This window comes from Pantherophis guttatus, chromosome 4 (assembly GCF_059756535.1).
Source record: "Pantherophis guttatus breed Tessera chromosome 4, ASM5975653v1, whole genome shotgun sequence".
Classification (NCBI taxonomy): domain Eukaryota; kingdom Metazoa; phylum Chordata; class Lepidosauria; order Squamata; family Colubridae; genus Pantherophis; species Pantherophis guttatus.
The window spans coordinates 147,480,893-147,498,273 of record NC_142066.1 but is presented as its reverse complement, the minus strand read 5'-3'; the positions used below and the strand labels follow the sequence as shown (position 1 = coordinate 147,498,273).

The 17,381-nt window shown below is 39.2% G+C and overlaps 1 protein-coding gene across 1 annotated transcript in view; it reads right to left on the bottom strand.

The window, feature by feature from the left end:
* Nucleotides 1-17,381, bottom strand: part of NCAPG2 (non-SMC condensin II complex subunit G2) — a 51,476-nt gene that overhangs the window by 9,074 nt on the left and 25,021 nt on the right. Inside the window, exons 15-24 of the mRNA XM_034401871.3 lie at nt 16,469-16,688; nt 15,127-15,230; nt 12,960-13,133; nt 12,010-12,080; nt 11,667-11,820; nt 11,399-11,569; nt 8,891-9,007; nt 8,196-8,339; nt 3,805-3,904; nt 1,915-2,102 (exon numbers count right to left, since the gene is read on the bottom strand). Of these exons, the coding sequence (XP_034257762.2) occupies nt 1,915-2,102; nt 3,805-3,904; nt 8,196-8,339; nt 8,891-9,007; nt 11,399-11,569; nt 11,667-11,820; nt 12,010-12,080; nt 12,960-13,133; nt 15,127-15,230; nt 16,469-16,688 (1,443 nt within the window). The remainder of the gene's footprint in view (nt 1-1,914; nt 2,103-3,804; nt 3,905-8,195; nt 8,340-8,890; nt 9,008-11,398; nt 11,570-11,666; nt 11,821-12,009; nt 12,081-12,959; nt 13,134-15,126; nt 15,231-16,468; nt 16,689-17,381) is intronic.

Sequence of the window (17,381 nt, the reverse complement as noted above, 5' to 3'; positions counted from 1 at the left end):
GGGACTAAGTTTGTGCTGTTTAATTTCTAAGGAAGCCTAGGTCAGAAGATTGGACTTCTCAACTTACAACCACAGCTGCAACTGGAATTTTGGTCCTATTGACATAGTAATTGTAAGTCGAGACATCCACATAACTGTACTCAGTTTTATTACTGTCTTAATGGTGATGGTAAGTCCACATCTATTTTCCCAAACAGGCGATTTTCCTGGAAATTGGCAACTCCCCTGCAAATTGCAATCACATGTCTGCAGGACACTGCAACCAGTTGTAAATATGAGCTGGTTGCCAAGTGCCTGAAATGCAGTCACATAACTGCTGGAATGGGGTAGGGCAGTGATGGCTAACCTTTTTGCCATCATGTGCCAAAAGCGAGGAGAACGCGGGGAGTCACACGCACATCCATCATTCTAGGCACCCCCCCATGCTCCCCCTTGCTTTTGGCACGTGATGGCCCGGTGGACCCGCTAGGCCCGTTTTTCGCTCTCCCCAGGCTCTAGAGCCTTTCTAGGAGCCTGGGGAAGGCGAAAACGGCCTTCCCCACCACCCCAGAGGCCCTCCGGAATCAAGAAATAGCGTGTTTCCTGACTTCTGGTGGGCCCAGAAGGCCCGAAAATTAGCTGGCTGGCACACGCATGCATGCCGGAGCTGACCTCGCAGGCCCACTGATATGGCTCCACGTGCCCGTGCCATAGGTTCGCCATCACGGGGGTAGGGAGTGCAACATTTAAGATGTATGGAGCTGTTTTATGGGCCACAAAGCACTCTTTCCAAGACTGTTATAACTCTCTACAGCCGTTAAACGATTGGTCATTAATTGAGGACTACCTGTATCTACTTTCCCTTACGTCACTACAGCACAAACTTCAGAAGAAACAGCCAAACATTCCAATTCACCCAGGGCTATTTAAAGGAGACTGAAATCAATATCAGAGTCCAGGGGCAATCATTTTATAGAATTATTTTCCAATATAAAAAGGTATTAAAAGGCTCAAGAAGAAACAGTCATGAATCTTTATAATCTGAAACAAAACAAAAAAGAAACCGAGGCTGAGAAAAGAATTTAATAGCCTTACAATGAATTGGAAATATGAAAGGCAGGTAGCAGAGACAATAAAAGATGACATATTCTGGATAAAACAATACAAAGTCTAGTTTTTAAGCTAGTCCACCTTTAATTAATATTGACTGAGAATTACAGGCAAGTCCTTGAAAAGAAATTAAGAAACTATGCAGCACAATATCTAATAATTGCAAGTCCTACCATGGCATCTTGTGCCTGTGCTGTCCCTTTAGAAAGCAATAATTTTATTTCTCTAAACAATATTATCATCTAGCTATGAAAAGTTATCCTATCATCTCTGAAACTTAAAGGAGTTTTTGTTTTGTTTTTTGCGTTTACATTCCTGCCCTGCCTATCACTGGCCCTTTTTACAAAGTGATTTTCAAAGGAAAATAAAAAAATAAAAATAAAAAATAAAAGCAAGGGTAAAGTATTATCTCGGAAAATATAGGACTGTATAATGATTTTCATGTGGAGTTGTCAAAGCTCTCACTTAAAACACTACCAAGTTCTGAACGATTTTTAGCTCTGTCACAAAATGTCACCCAGTGTCAACTTTTTCATTAGAAAACTGAACACCTTTGCTAATGTGAGTTGGTTAGAAAGTAATTGCATCTTGGTACTTTAAAAGGAAGACGAAGTCTGAAATATACTGGAAATGTTCAAAGCAAAACTTAAAAGTCTGGAGCTATGGTGGAGGATCATTTCTCCCAATTACAGCTGCAGAATTCTTTCTTTTATAAACAAGGATCAGAATGGGATTGGTCATTAAAACTAAGAACAATTGCTGAAATGGAAATATTCAAACTGGGGGGAAAACAAAATCATGGCCAAGTTTAGATGCAACCAGTACCTGTATCCCTTCTTCTTGTTGTCTTCTGAGCATAAATGCCATAGACTCTAGAATTTTCTGGAACATTTTCTGAACATTATTTAGAAGTTCTGTTATGCAATCAGTGTTGACAATGTCACAGGCTAAGAAAGCTTCAACAATCTCTCTCAGGATAGAAAGTAACATTGGAATGAAATTGGAGCCTTTTCCTAACAAAACAAAACAAAACAAAACGACGTGATGGTGCAGCAAAAACAGTAGAAGCACACTCTAAGATTGTATCTTCAAAAGTGTAGTGTCTGGATCAAAAAAGAAATTGAATCTGCCTATTCAGTACTGATCAGACTTCCCCTTCCATTTATCTCCATAAACCCAGTTTTTATTTATTTGTTTTATTTATTAGATTTATGTTTTTGGAAAAAGTTGGACACATTGGAGGGAATCCTTGGGAGAGGAAACAAGGTAATAAGCAGTCAGGAAGAAAAACATTACGAGGAATGCTTGGACACATGGAGCAGGCTTAATAGCTACCTGAAGGTGGAATAGAACGGTTCAGAATTGTTATAGAGGAAGAAACAATGGGTTAAAATTACAGGGAAATAATTTTTGGTTAAGTTCTGGAAATAAATCCCATGAGCTGCTCAAAAGTTTGCCTTAGGAGGCAGTAATCTCTCCTCTGCTGAATGTGTGCAAATATGACACTTGTCATGGATGCCACAGTAGTGGATTCCTGGCCAGTGTGAGGAGTTCACTAAATGATTTCCAAACACTCTTCCAACCTTACATTCTATGAAGAAATAAGATGTGTAGCAGACATAAACTTATCGTATTTTTCAGAGTATAAGACACACATTTTTCCCTCCTAAAAGGGGCTGAAAATTTGAGTGTGTCTTACACTCCAAATGTAACCCCGCGCGGTGCTCAAAATGGCTACCCGGAACAGCTGCTGCCTTCTCTTACCCCTTCCGCGCTTTGCTTACTTTAGTCCCTGGAGCTCCCTCCGAGGATCAGCTGTGTTTTTCAGCCCCAAAGCAAGCGAAGCCATCTTCCGTGCTTTGCCTGCTTTTCTAATTGCTGTTCCCTCCGACAATCAGCTGTGCTTTAGAAGCACAGCCCCAATCAGCCCCAACCTCAAAACCAGCGAGCAAACTAATATGCTGGGACTAGCCAGATGAATATCTAGTAAGCAGAATTCTCCCCCCACTTTTCCTCCCCAATAACTAAGGTGGGTCTTATGCTCAGGTGTGTCTTATACCTCAAAAAATACGATAGTTATTCCATTCCAAATATATTGTTAAGAGTCTTCCACAATATGGTCACTTTTCAACTATTTTCAACTCCCGGAATTCTCGGCAACAGTCTTGATGTTTCAAATTCTGAAATTGATATCTAGAGGGCCCACTAGGGGGAGGGCAATAAATTTACTAATTCCTGGAAGTTGTTGAATTTGTATTGTTTCAATAAAAAAGACAGTTACAAGTATACTCCTTATAAACTAATGGAGAGAACCGGGAATCTCTTAAGAAAACAGCAACACTTCAATTACATTTCATCACATTATTTTTCATATATATCATATGCTTTGTATGCCATACGTTTGACTTTTAAAAGCTAGTCTTTTAGTGGTCTAAGTATTGTCTTGAAAATAAAATATTCAGAAAAACACTTGGGAAAGCACGCCAGCAATAAAGTCTGATATATCTATATCATATAGGATATAGTTTTGAGAATTCTGTTATCTGTTACTACATTTATAGATTGTGATGTCTGTCACTGATTTTATGTTATCCTAATGGTTTTAGAGTAAGATAAGATCAGTCTTTACTATTTGTTAAATAGTATGTATTTTATACAATCAAATAGGAACAAAAATACAATATATATATATATATATATATAAAAAAATCATACTTCTGTATATGATCTTAGATGCCAAGTTCAGAAGACTAGCTTGAAATTCGAAATCACCAAGTCCAACAGCTATAAGATCTTTGCACACTGCTAGGTAAGTCTTCGTACAAAAACAAAAAACAGTTATGTTTTACATTTATAAACCAACAAAAACTTACTTTTTGTATACTTCTAAAACGGCACAGCTAAGATTTGGTCATTTTTCAGATGTTTTTTCAGAAACAAAAGTTATTAATTCTCAATAAAGTAGAAAATACTAAAAGTGGTTAAAAGCTTTCATTCAATTTATTTTTAGAAATCCCAGAGTTTCTTAATGTCGTACCAGCTCTGCTGAAGGAAAAACAGTATGGATTTTGCAGAGGGAAAAAAAATTAACGGTTTTTTTTTTTCACTGTCTGTAAGTGTATGGATGAATATATAGATATTAAGGTACTTAGTGTATTTTTCACTCCATAAAATGCACTCCCCCTCCAAAAGTGGATGGAAATGTCAATGCATCTTATGGAGCGAATATTGCGTCACATTGTGGTGGTGGAGGGGAGGGGGTTGGTGGTGTGGCGGCGACAGGCAGCATCAGCGAACAGCCTGTCGCCTCCACCTATTGCCATTGCTGCTTATTGGCGGTTGGATCAGCCTCCCAGAACACCGCCTATCAGCTGTTCCAGGCGGCAGGGATCTCCACTGCCTATCGGTGGTGGCGAGCAGCGGCGGCGATACCTGGGGAACGCTAGCGAAGGCAGTAGACACAGAGGAAGTAGCAATGGCGCCACTTCCAGTTGGCCAGCCCGCTGATCGGTGGGGCTACCGAAGGCCGGGATCCAGCTGTCACTCAGCTGGTGAGTGCAACGGAGCGGAGCCCTGACAAGCCATGTGCTGGGGCTGGGAGAGAGAGGCAGATTTTTTGTTTTCTTGTTTTCCTCCTCTAAAGCTAGGTGCGCCTTATGATCTGGAGCGTCTTATGGAGCAAAAAATATGGTAAGTGAGTTTTCAAATACTTTTTATAAAGTTTCTCATCAAACGCTTTGCGGCTAACTTAGAGACCATGCAAAAAACAAAGAATAGGAACAAAATAGGATTTTTTTCTCTGTGAAGGTAAATAAGGATCTGAGAGAACAAATTCTTCACTTGATCCTAAACAGTACTAAAAGACCTTGATTTTTAAGTTCATGAGCACTGCAACTACTCTATAGCTAGCTAAGTCTGCAAATATCACACTTTTCAGAGTGGTGAAAAATATGAGTCAGAAGACCTCATAAGAATGGATGAAGAGTCAACCAAATGACTCATGACCAAATGACAAATGCAGTTCAATTGAATTAAACATAAAGATATGTACATGGGAGAAAAAACTCTAATTTCCCATTCACATAAATGGGGTCTGGCCAGTCCTAGTGAAAGTGTCAACCGAATATAGAGACAGTTCTCGAGTTACAACCATAATGGAGTTTGCCCATTAGTCAAAAGTCAGTACAGTCGTAAAATGGATCAATTGCATGACTGAATTGATTTTATGTTTTTTTGCAACAGTTATTACATCAATGTGACGGTTGTAAAATGAACACTATGGTCATTAAGTGAATGCTGTCATTGTTAAACAAACCAATTTAACAGGCGAATACTTAGTTGTGATAACAAAACCGCAGAAATGCAGTCAGCACAGAAACAATATAAATTTACAGATCATACAGATTAACAGAGTTGGAAAGGACATTGTAGCAGTGGTGAAATGTAAAATTTGTTACTACCAGGTCTATGGGCGTGGCTTGGTGGGGAGGTAATGTGACTGGGTGGGTGTGGCCAATTTTTTTCCTTTTTTTTAACTTTAGAAGCATTTTTTCTACAACCTCTTCAGCCGAAGAGGTTGCAGAAAAAAATGCTTTTAAAAGCCTCTGACGATCAGGCAACTCAGCTGGGATTCAGAGGCTTTTAAAAGCATTTTTTTCTACAGCCTCTTTGGCCGAAGAGGTTGTAGAAAAAATGCTTTTAAAGGCCTCTGATGATCCCAGCTGAGCTGCATGATCATCAGAGGCTTTATTTTTTAACTTTTAAAAGCATTTTTTCGGCCGAAGAGGCTGTAGAAAAAAATGCTTTTAAAAGTTAAAAAAACAGCCTCTGATGATCACGTGGTCAGCTGGGCATTGGGGCGGGGGGCGCAGAGATTTTTGCTCCTGGTTCTCCGAACCACCCGCCGCCATCACTACTGGATCGGGCGATCCAAACCAGGAGCATTTCAATCCTGCATTGTAGGTCATATAGTCCATCTCCCTACCCAAGCAGGAGATTCTACACAATTTCTGACAAATGGCAGTCCAATCTCTTCGTGAAAGCCTCCAGTGATGAAGCTCCCACCACTTCCGAAGGCAAGCTGTTCCATTGGTTGATTGTTCTCACTGTCAGAAAATTCCTCCTTATTTTTAGATTGAATCTTTCCTTGTTCTTGACAGGATTAGGCCAGGGAAGAAGTTTTAAAAATGTTAATACAGAGTAGGAGTTTCTTGTCAGAGTTCTTATGTCTTTTTAAATATACCTTCTAATTATCAGAATTGTTTTTATTAATTTGGAATAGGGTTGCAATGCTGTTTCTATGTTTATGTATTTTGATCCTGAATTTTCAGCATTTAAGTGTTAGCTTACAGTATTAGACTGTAAAGATTTCAAATTATCTTGTAACTGTATGGCTTGTGTGTGATGGAGCACCCACAATTTCTGAAGGCAAGCTGTTCCATTGGTTGATTGGTCTCATCCTTAGGAAATTACTTCTTAGTCCTAGCTTGCTTCTCTCTTTGGTTAGTTTCCATCCATTGTTTCTTGTCATGTCTTTTGGTGCTTTGGAAAATAGTTTGACCCCCTCATTTTTGTAGGAGCCCCTCAAATTTCCTGACAGAACAATTAATCAGTGGAACAACTTGTCTCCAGAAGTTGTAAATGCTCCAACACTGGAAGTTTTAAAGAAGAGATTGGATAACTATTTGTCTGATGTGATGTAGGGTTTCCTGCCTAAGCAAGGGGTTGGATTAGAAGACGTCTGTTATTTTATTCTGTTCTGTTCTGTTCTGTTCTATTAAATTCCTATATATTGGAACAATGCTATTTTATTGTGAGTTGGACTAAGGAAAAATTTTCTAAGGGGAAAACCAATAAAGTTGGCCACGCCCACCCAATCACATGACCACCCAGCCACGCCCAGCCAGCCGGTCATTAGGGCAGAGAACCAGTTGTTAAATTATTTGAATCCCACCACTGACCATGCCCCCCGCCCCACCCCAACTATTGAAATTTCCAATTTGGATCAAACATCCACTTTTTGGGGTCTGTATTAACTTTGATTGGTTGCTAAATGACTGGTTGTAAGTCAAGGACTACCTGTATAGGAGCTCTGAAAAAGGCAAATTCCATGCCAGGAAATCTGATGGGATTGAAAATAAATACGTCAACATTGTAATTTCTTTATACAAATTTGTGGTACCTCAACCCTGAGAGTAATGTGAAGAGTTATAATTGTCATGTCTGAGAAAAGGATTTAAAAGATCTGGGATGTCAAACCGGAGCAACCAAAACTATCTATACAAGGAAAGAATGAATGCTTAGAAATCATTAATTTAAAGAGAAAAAAAAAAGAAAGAAAACCAGGCGGGAACATTATCAAGGTATCTAAAATCAATTGCTGACAAATGATTCTGTAAGTAGCAGGAGGTTTGAAACCAGCTTTCCACAGGCAGGCATCCCAGGTGACCAAATACAGAGAAGACAATGAAGAACAAAGGATGCCTGTTATCACGTTCAATGTATGCGCCGGTCACAATTGCCCTGCCTGGTTGATTGCACAGGATAGTTAAAAGAATGAAATGAAAGAAGGAGAAGTGAACAGGGTTGAACTCCTGGAAGAAAACCGTAATATAAATACAATGAATAAAATAAAATAATGTGTTTTTGATTAGATGGAAAACTAAAATGCAGAAGTAGTTCTAAATCCTAGGTTGCCTCTAAACTGGGAAAACAAACTATACTGCTCAAAAAAATAAAGGGAACACAAGCAGAAAACATCCGAGATCTGAATGAATGAAATAGTCTTATTAAATACTTTGTTCTTTACATATAGTAGTTTATACACTGCTCAAACAACTAAAGGGAGCACAAAACTACTGCATGTAACGAACAAAGTATTTAATAAGACTATTTTATTCATTCAGATCTCGGATGTTTTCTGCTTGTGTTCCCTTTATTTTTTTGAGCAGTGTATGTTTGTTTTATGAGGAGGGTGGGGGGAAACAGGAGGTGGAAGGAGTATTATGCAAGTTCATTGCCTTGAGTTAGTAATAAAAGGAGGATAAAAATCTAATAAATAATATAGCATGCTAAACAGGGAACCAATACACACACACACACAATACCTGAATCACCAGATGAGGGATTTCACTGGATGGCTTCAAGTAATCCTCTTCTTCCTCCAACAAAAAATGAGGCACAATGCTGTTTTCTATCCAGGTCCCTGTCTTCTCCAAAGCTGAAAGATAATCCTGTTCTTCAGAGACAAACTGTTAAGAGAAAGAAACGTACTGTATTTTTCAGAGTATAAGACGTACCTTTCCCCCCCCCAAAGTGGATACACCGAATGTAGCCCTGCCCACCCACTGGCCCCCACCCTTTTGCCTCTGCCTCCCATCAGTTTACCTCCTTGCAGCAAACAGCAAAAAGAAACAGCCCATTTCAGCTTCAGCACAGCCTAATTAGCACAAGTTGATTGGATTGGCCTCCAGACTTTCAGCTGTTATGCTCTCTGCTGTTTTGCGCAGGGCTCTGCTGCTTGCTGCAAAGAGGTAAATTGCTGGAGCAATTTTTTTCCCCCTTGTTTTAATCAAGCTATGCTGAAAATGAAAATAAAGCAGGCTGTTTGCTGCAACGAGGCAAAATTGCTGGGAGGCAGAGGCAGATTTCTTTTTCTTGTTTTCCTCACCAAAAAAGGTAGGTGCATCTTATAGTCCGGTGCGTCTTATACTCGGTAAAATACGGTACCCAGTTACAATGGAGTTTCAGGGTTTAAGATTCATTCTACTCAAATGGATAAGAGCTCTTTGACTTACGGTACCTTATGTAAAAGATGTATATTGAATCTACAGTAGAGGCTGAAGGCTCTCACTGCCGTTGCTTGATAAAGGCCACAATATTCCAGGTTGCATCCTTGAATATAAGAATCTAGCGCATCCTACAAATTGGGAGAAGAAATATTAATGTTTAATATTAACTTAAATTATATAGTTAAATATTTAAACTCTCTCTTTAAATAAAATAAAATTTTAAAAAATCCTACTGTAGATATGTGGTTTGAAATATTGGTCATCTTTCCTGTTTCGTTCAAATTTGTAGGCATTTTATTTATTTCAAAATGTTTTATATTGTCTTTTGAAACAGAAACATCCACTATTCCAACACTTAAAAGTATATAAAGCTGGGATTGCATTTTGATGGGGGTTGATTTTTAATTTTTGCTTTTGATTTTAACGGCAATGACCTTGGCGTTAAGCTTTATATTCTCAAGTTCCCTAATTGCAATAGAGCTTGATTGTTTTTATAAGCAGCAGGGTGGCTGCCCATTTAATAATAAAGAAACTGGGAGTGAGCTGGACAGACTGCTTTTCTTCTAGCGGATGATTTTGTAGGATGTAGCCAGTTCAGTGCCATTTTTTTTAAAAAATTTGATTTATATGCCGCCCTTCTCCGGAGACTCAGGGGGGCTTACAAGGCATTAAGCAATAGCCTTCATACTTTTGTATATTTTATACAAAGTCAGCTTATTGCCCCCACAAACTGGGTCCTCAATTTACCTACCTTAGAAAGGATGGAAGGCTGAGTCAACCTTGAGCCTGGCGAGATTCGAACTTACTTTAATTGCAGACAGCTGGTGTTAAATTGCAGTGCCTTGTCTGCAGAGCTATCCAGGCCATTGATGCAAAAGGTCAGTGTAATGGGTTTGCTTTTGAAATGGAGGTTTCTTCTCCCTCCCCAAATCCTTGCGCCTCCACCACGTTTTTAAAAAGAGGGGAAAGAAGATAATGACTGAGCCCCATCCAAGAGGAAAATGTTCTGCCCATGCAGGATTTTTCTGTACCTCTCAGTATCATGTCCACCCACAGCCACTTTATTATCATCCTAGCACAAAACAAATTTCACACCACCAACCTGGATATAAATATCCAATCTGACATCCAATTAGTTCAATGTTCAATAAACAAATCCAACATTAATGCACTGCGGAGTTTTAAGATACGTTCATTTTATAAAGAAGTACGAATGTCATTTTGAAGTTATTCTCATGGCAGCGCATTCCAGTCCCTGTGTAGCAATAGCACTTAGACTTTTTGCCGCTTTACAGTGCTTCACAGCCATCTCTAAGCAGTTTACAGAGTTAGCCTATTGTCCCCAACAACCTGGGTCCTCATTTTACCAAATGGATTGTAGGAGGATGGAAGGATGGAAGGATGAATCAACCTTGAGCCAGTGAGATTTGAACTGCCGAACTGCTGGCAACAGACAGTCAGCAGAAATAGCTGCAGTATTACATTCTAACCACTGTGCCACCACGGCTCTGTGTAAAGGCGAACACCAGATTGGAGCCAGCAGCACAAAAGATATTCCCTTTGGGATCTTTGCTCTACATGGCCAGGTAATGTTACCTAAATCACTACTGCCCCATAGTGGCACACATACTGGGCACAGGGAATGAGCCCTTTTTATGAAGAGCAATAGACATGTGTCAATTGACTGTTTGCAACATTTGTTGGAAGAAACTGCTTAAAACTTTATTAAGCATTTATGGGATGAATAGAGATAATCCTCAATTTATAATCATTTCTTTAGCGACCATTTAAAATTATAAAGGCACTGGGGAAAAATGACTTATGAACTGTCCTCACACTTACAATCAGTGGTGAAATCCAAATTTTTTTACTACTAGTTCTGTGGGCATGGCTTGGTGGGTGTGGCGTGGTTTGGTGGGTGTGGCAGGGGAAGGATACTGCAAAATCCCCATTCCCTCCCCACTCCTGGGAGAAGGATATTGCAAAATCTCCATTCCCACCTTACTCTGGGGCCAGCCAGAGGTGGTATTTGCCAGTTCTCCGAACTGCTCAAAATTTCTGCTACCAGTTCTCCAGAACCTGTCAGAACCTGCTGGATTTCACCCCTGGATGCTTACGACCATCACAGATCCCTATGGTCGTGAGATCAGATTTGGGGTGCTTGGCAACCAGCATGTATTTACAATGGTGACAGCATCCTAGAACCATGCAATTACCATTTGCAACCTGACAAACGAAGTCAATGGAGGTGGCCAGATACACTTAGTGACTGCGTGATTTACTTGACAACTGCAGTGATTCATTTAACAGCCATGGCAAAAAAAAAAAAAAGATTGTTAAGACTCACTTAACAACCACCTTTCCATTAGCAATGGAAATTCTGGGCCCGATTCTGGCCGTAAATCGAGTACTACCTAAAAAGGATATCCAGGAAGAAATCAGTTGCATCTAAAGAAAGCATTATTAGAAGAACCCGTTAGAACTGTTTCAGATTATTGTATAATAATGGTGGTGCTGACCTTTCCGCATTCAAGAACTCTCAGAAACTGGTCCAGTTTCTTTCTGGGGAGGGACAAAAGGCAGTTTCGGTTCATACAATGAGTCAGTAAATATTCTAAATAATCAAGGGCCAGTTCCGGTTTGGGCTCATCCGTTTCTTGGATTTGTACTCGCCGTTGCGTCTTATTAGTCTAAGAACAGGGAATAATATCCTTTTATTTGTAAGCATGAAATAGAGAACAATAAAACCAACCCACCCCAGAAGTTGCATAAATCTACGCAGCAAACCTTTCTATTCCTTGGCTCAGCCGTTATCCAATCACAGATTAATTCAAGGATATGTCCTATTTTGCCCCAGCGACACAGACAGTCAAGTAGGGTAGAATACTTCTTTTCAGTCACACCATTTTCCATGTTCTTCAGTTTTGAAATCACACCGCAACTGGCGACAAGTAGAGAAAAGGTGAGGTGTTCGATTAGATGAAAGAGAAAAATCTATTTCCAAAAAAAAAAAAAAAAACTTTCCAGCCTTTTAGTTATAGAATTTTTCACTAATCAAACCTATAGAGCCCTCTTTTCAAAGAAGAGCTTTTGATCTACATTTTCGGCTTTACAAAATAATAAGCCATACCTGAATGTAGGAATAGCAGTAGGTGGGATGAAAGATGCCAAGATAATTATTGGAGACACACAACGATCATCCTGTGAGAAGCACACATACAAAATAAAACCCACTAGAAATCTTTGTTAAACAGAAGAATTGAGAGTACATCAAATGGCATCCCTGTATTTTAAAGAATAACAATAAGCTTTCAGAAAAATAAATCAGCAAGTGTGAGCTTGACACTTATTAAAGCATCTTCTTACACAGCAGCACTTACCCAATAATTTGGGCTGTCTACATAGTGCCACAAACATAAACTAACAACCCTATTGGAAATTACATTTGGTTTGGATGAAAATGTTCACAGCTGAATAATTGCTCTTAAAGGCATTTTCATAAAATTATAATTGTTCTGTATTTTTAAAAAAGAGCCTACTCATTTTAGCTCCATTAATAATAAAAGCTCTAGGCTGAAACATTATTCATGTCTTAAATTAGAATAAGATTTATCAAATGCAGATGAAGATTACAATTACTGTATTATATAAGAGGTATCTACAATGAGGTATAAGCAAAAGTGATTTCATGGAACACTGACAGAATTATTTTCCTTATTCCTGCCCACTGATCAAGAACTTCCTGTCTTTTTCACAATCCCAAAACTATGCTTCTCCCCACCCCAATCCCTAATTTGGGCCTAGTCAGAGATTGTGCTAGAAAATGCTACGGTTCTTATACTTTCAACTCTTTCATGAATGGCATTAAGTCTTTGCAATTCAGGCCATTATATTGGCAATGTGTTGCTAAGTTAAAGTCATGTGTTTAATGACAATATATAGATTGTTCCAGCTCATGGTAGCAAACATTATCAGATCTGAAACTAGTAATGTTATTTGATGTTTTGTTCTCAACTGTCAACCACAGTTGGATAATACTCACATAGAGAACAAATTAAGTCAATCTTATCTGACATTTACCGTAAATACTTTTAAATATACTGGTAGCACAGAAGCAAACTTTTGGACAATGTGATTCTTAGCTTCTTCATTGCAATCAAGCGGTTTCTGAATACTCCTCCAGAGAATTACAATAATTTCAAGGAAGCCAGCCATGGAAGGTATGTCATCAACCGAAAGTAAGTTATCTGTTACCTGAAATGCAGAATAGATTAAAATTAAGGAGGTGCCATTCCTAAATAATATGCCTCAAATTAAGGTTACTTTAAAAATGGAATAATATGTATGCTAAGAAGGCTTGCATTATTTAAGGGAGAATCAGTGCTCCTAGGGATGTTCCCAGGGAGAATTTTTTAAAAAGTCACAACCTGTATAATGGTATGTGAAAATAACCTTGGGAGACAGGAGGAAGAGCTGTAGACAAGGCAATGGTGTGACAAGCAGTATAAAGTCTGAGGAAGGATGGGGGCAAGCATCTTAGAAGAGACTCTCCCTAATTTCTTGGTCTGAAAAGTGAGAGGGGAAGAGATACAGGTAGTCCTCAATTTATGAACACAGCGGGCAAGAATTTCTGTAGTTAAGAAAGGCAATTGTTCAATGAGTTGCACCCAATTTTACCTTTTTTGCCATGGTTTTAAACGAAGCACTGCAGCTGTTAAGTAATCCTACAGAAGTTAAGCCAATCTGTCTTCCTTCATTGGTTTTGCTTGTTGGGAGCTAGCTAGAAAGGTCACAAATGACGATCACATGACCGTGGGATGCTGCAACTGTCATAATTACATGCCAGTTGCCAAGTGCCTGAATTTTGATCACGTGACTGTGGGGATGCTACTACAATCATAGCTGCAAGGACCAATCACTCTTTTCAATGCCGCTATAACTCTGAACAGTTGCTAAATGAGAGATTGTAAGTCACGGACTACCTCCATATTTTCAGACTTGCAAGATTCATGTCAGCTTTCTGACAAGAAGCAGACCCAGGAGCACCATCAATAACTTTATTTTAAGGATACATTAACGGAATCTTGTGTGAAGTAGATAGATTAGATAGATAGATAGATAGATAGATAGATAGATAGATAGATAGATAGATAGATAGATAGATAGATAGATAGATAGATAGATAGATAGATAAAATTCTTAATTGGCCAAGTGTGATTGGACACACAAGGAATTTGTCTTTGGTGCATATGCTCTCAGTGTGCATAAAAGAAAAGATATATTCGTCAAGAATCATAAGGTACAACACTTAATGATAATCGTAAGGTACAAATAAGCAATCAAATCATACTAGGAAACAGTCAATATAAATCGTAAGGATACGGCAACAAGTTACAGTCATACAGTCGTAAGTGGGAGGAGATGGGTGATAGGAACGATGAGAAGATTAATAGTAATAGTAATACAGACTTAGTGAATAGTTTGACAGTGTTGAGGGAATTATTTGTTTAGCAGAGTGATGGCATTCAGGAAAAAAACTGTCCTTGTGTCTAGTTGTTCTGGAATGCAGTGCTCTATACTGTCGTTTTGAGGGTAGGAGTTGAAACAATTTATATCCAGATGCATATTTTCACAGCCCTCTTTGACTCATGCAGTATACAGGTCCTCAGTGGAAGGCAGGTTGGTAGAAATAAGTTCATTGCCATCTCTAATAAACCAGCAATGAATTATATATCTTGTGTGAATTATGCATCTTGATGATATCACAAGTCATCGTCACACAAGATATATAATTCATACCATCACCTTCTTGTTGATACCGATATCATCTTGATATATATTATAGAAGAAAGTAAATGAACAGGTGGATGACATCAAAATCATAGCCTATATCAGCTTGCTATCATGATTGCCAAAGGCAGTGTTGATTGGGAATTTTTATTCATAAAAAAATAAAATTATTAACTAACACTCATCAAAAATAACATAATGGCCCACAGACATTCCTGCTAGGCTATGCACTATGTCACAACTCATGAAGTTGCTACTCACTCAGGACAAGATTGAAATTTAAACAAACCCTTTAATGCAATTTATGTAAGAACCTCTCCGAAATGGAAGTCTGTAATGCTGAGAAACATTTTCATTAGATAAAGCAGCAAAATATGCTAGCTGTATTAATCGATAGAACATCATAAATCCAAGCCAGTTGTCATAAAACCATTTTCGATTAAAACACTGATCTTACAGTCATGTTTTCTTTCTCATTGTTCTCATCTCCACTCTCAGATTCCTTTAATTGCTGTTGGATAGAGCTGTTCAAACAATTCCGAATGGCAAGCATGAGTTTAGCTGGAATTAAAGAACAAAGTATCTCAGTTATGAAAAATGACACGTGTCAGTGTGGACAGTAAAGCTACTGGCCCAAATATTGCTTCATTTAAAAAGTAGCATAGTATATGTACACTTCAGCAAAATAAATAAAAGCAATTTAATAAATGCAAAACCATATCAAAATTTAAATGTTAAATGTAGTTAACTCTCAATAACTAATATGTTGAGGAAAAGTTAACTACTATTTTCATTTAAAAATAAGCCTGTCCAGTAATTAGTGCTGGTGATTACCTATAAAGCCCTACATAGCTTAGGCCCGGAGTATCTGGCGGATCACCTGCAGCAACAGCTCCCCATCGCCCGGTGCGCTCACAGAGAGAGGGCCTACTTGGGGTTCCGTTGGCCAAGCAATGTCAGCTGAAGGCTCCTAGAGAGCGAGCCTTCTCCAGAGCCTACCCTCTGGAATCAGCTCCCCTTGGAGCTCCGGGTGGTCCCCGACCTTTGCTCTTTCCACCGTGACCTTAAATGGTTGTTTCGCCAGGCTGGCCTGGACTGAAGGGGTTTTAATGGGAATTTTAGATTTTATTGTTTGAATTTTAATTTGGACTTGTTGTTGCTTATTGCTGTGAGCTGCCCTGAGTCCTTGTGGAGAAAGGGCGGCATATAAATCCGATAAATAAATAAATAAATTAGCACCTTTTATGCATGCATTACAATCAAGTTATTCTTTAGCCCAGAATTCTTCAGAAACAATTACTGTCCCTGGTCAGTTTCAAAAAAGCAAGAGGACTGAATGTGTGGAAATATAAGTCTTCAACATACAAGCGTGATGGAACATGTCCATTACAATCGTAAGTCATAAGAGTCATGAAATAGGTCAGTCACATGGCTAATGATTTTACAATGCTTTTGCGGCAGTTGTTAAGCAAAGTCTGTGGTGGTGAGTGCGAATACCACAATCATTAAGTTAACACTATAGTTGTTGAGCAAGCCCATTGTTCTCTATGTCATGATTCCACAGCAAAACCATTGTAACATGTGGTCACGTGACTGCAGGATGCTGCAAAAGGTCATAAATATGGACATGTTGCTAAGGGCATGAAATGTGGTCATGCGACTACAGGAGGGGGGGAGAGTAGGTCAAAATTAGTCATTAGCTCACTAAGTGATCAGCCGCAAATCAAGAACTACTTGTAACACACCAAGCGTTCCATATCCCAGGTCAACATCTCAAAGGTTGCTTTCTACACAATTACCTATATTGGTGGGACTAGTGTACTTGTGAGCGTATTGATAGAATGTTCTAGCTGCAGATGCATTCATTTGGATGAGTGTCACACAACGTTCACACCACACTTCTGGTTGATTGATGGGCAAGAAAGAGCTGATCAGAAGATTTACTAGCCGCCGGGACACTGGCTGTGAATCAATCTCAAGGCGAGTCAAGAGGTGCTCTACAGGACAAATTTTCCAAAACTGATTGGAGAGGACGGGAATGGGAGAGAAACAAAGTGATTGTGATTAGATTTGATAGTCGAAGTACCTTCAGATGAACTTCCTGCTGAATAATTATATGAAATCCTGCATTCTTGCACAAGTTCATAAGTTGTCTCATCCATCCACATTTTTACAAACCTATCCCTTGAAAAGCACCCCTCATTTTGCAACATCAATTTGTCTTTTACTACTCAGGAATCAAGACAGTTTATCTGCCTTTATCTGCATTGTACTCATTGATTTTAGATTAGCCACTTGCAGACAGAACATCAGAGCAGTATTATATCAATGTCCAACATAGAACTGATACTGTAGGCAGATCAGAGGTGATATTCAGCGGGTTCAGACCGGTTCACCCAAACCGGGTAGGCGGTTTGGCCCTGCAGATGGGCCTGCCCGTCACTATGTTGTCCCATTTAGGCACGTTTTCAAGCCGCATGCATGCGTGCAAGCCGCGTGCACAAGCAAAGCACGTACGAGGAAGACCGTGCACATGAGTGGACGTGTGCACTCACATTTGCAAACTGGTAGAGAAAGTAAGTGAATACCACCCGATGCAGATAGTTCTCGACTTATGACAATTAGAACCAGAACTTCAGTAGCTAAGTGAGATGATACCTGTGTCTGATTTTATGAACTTTTTGGCCACAGTTGTTAAGCAAATCATGTGGT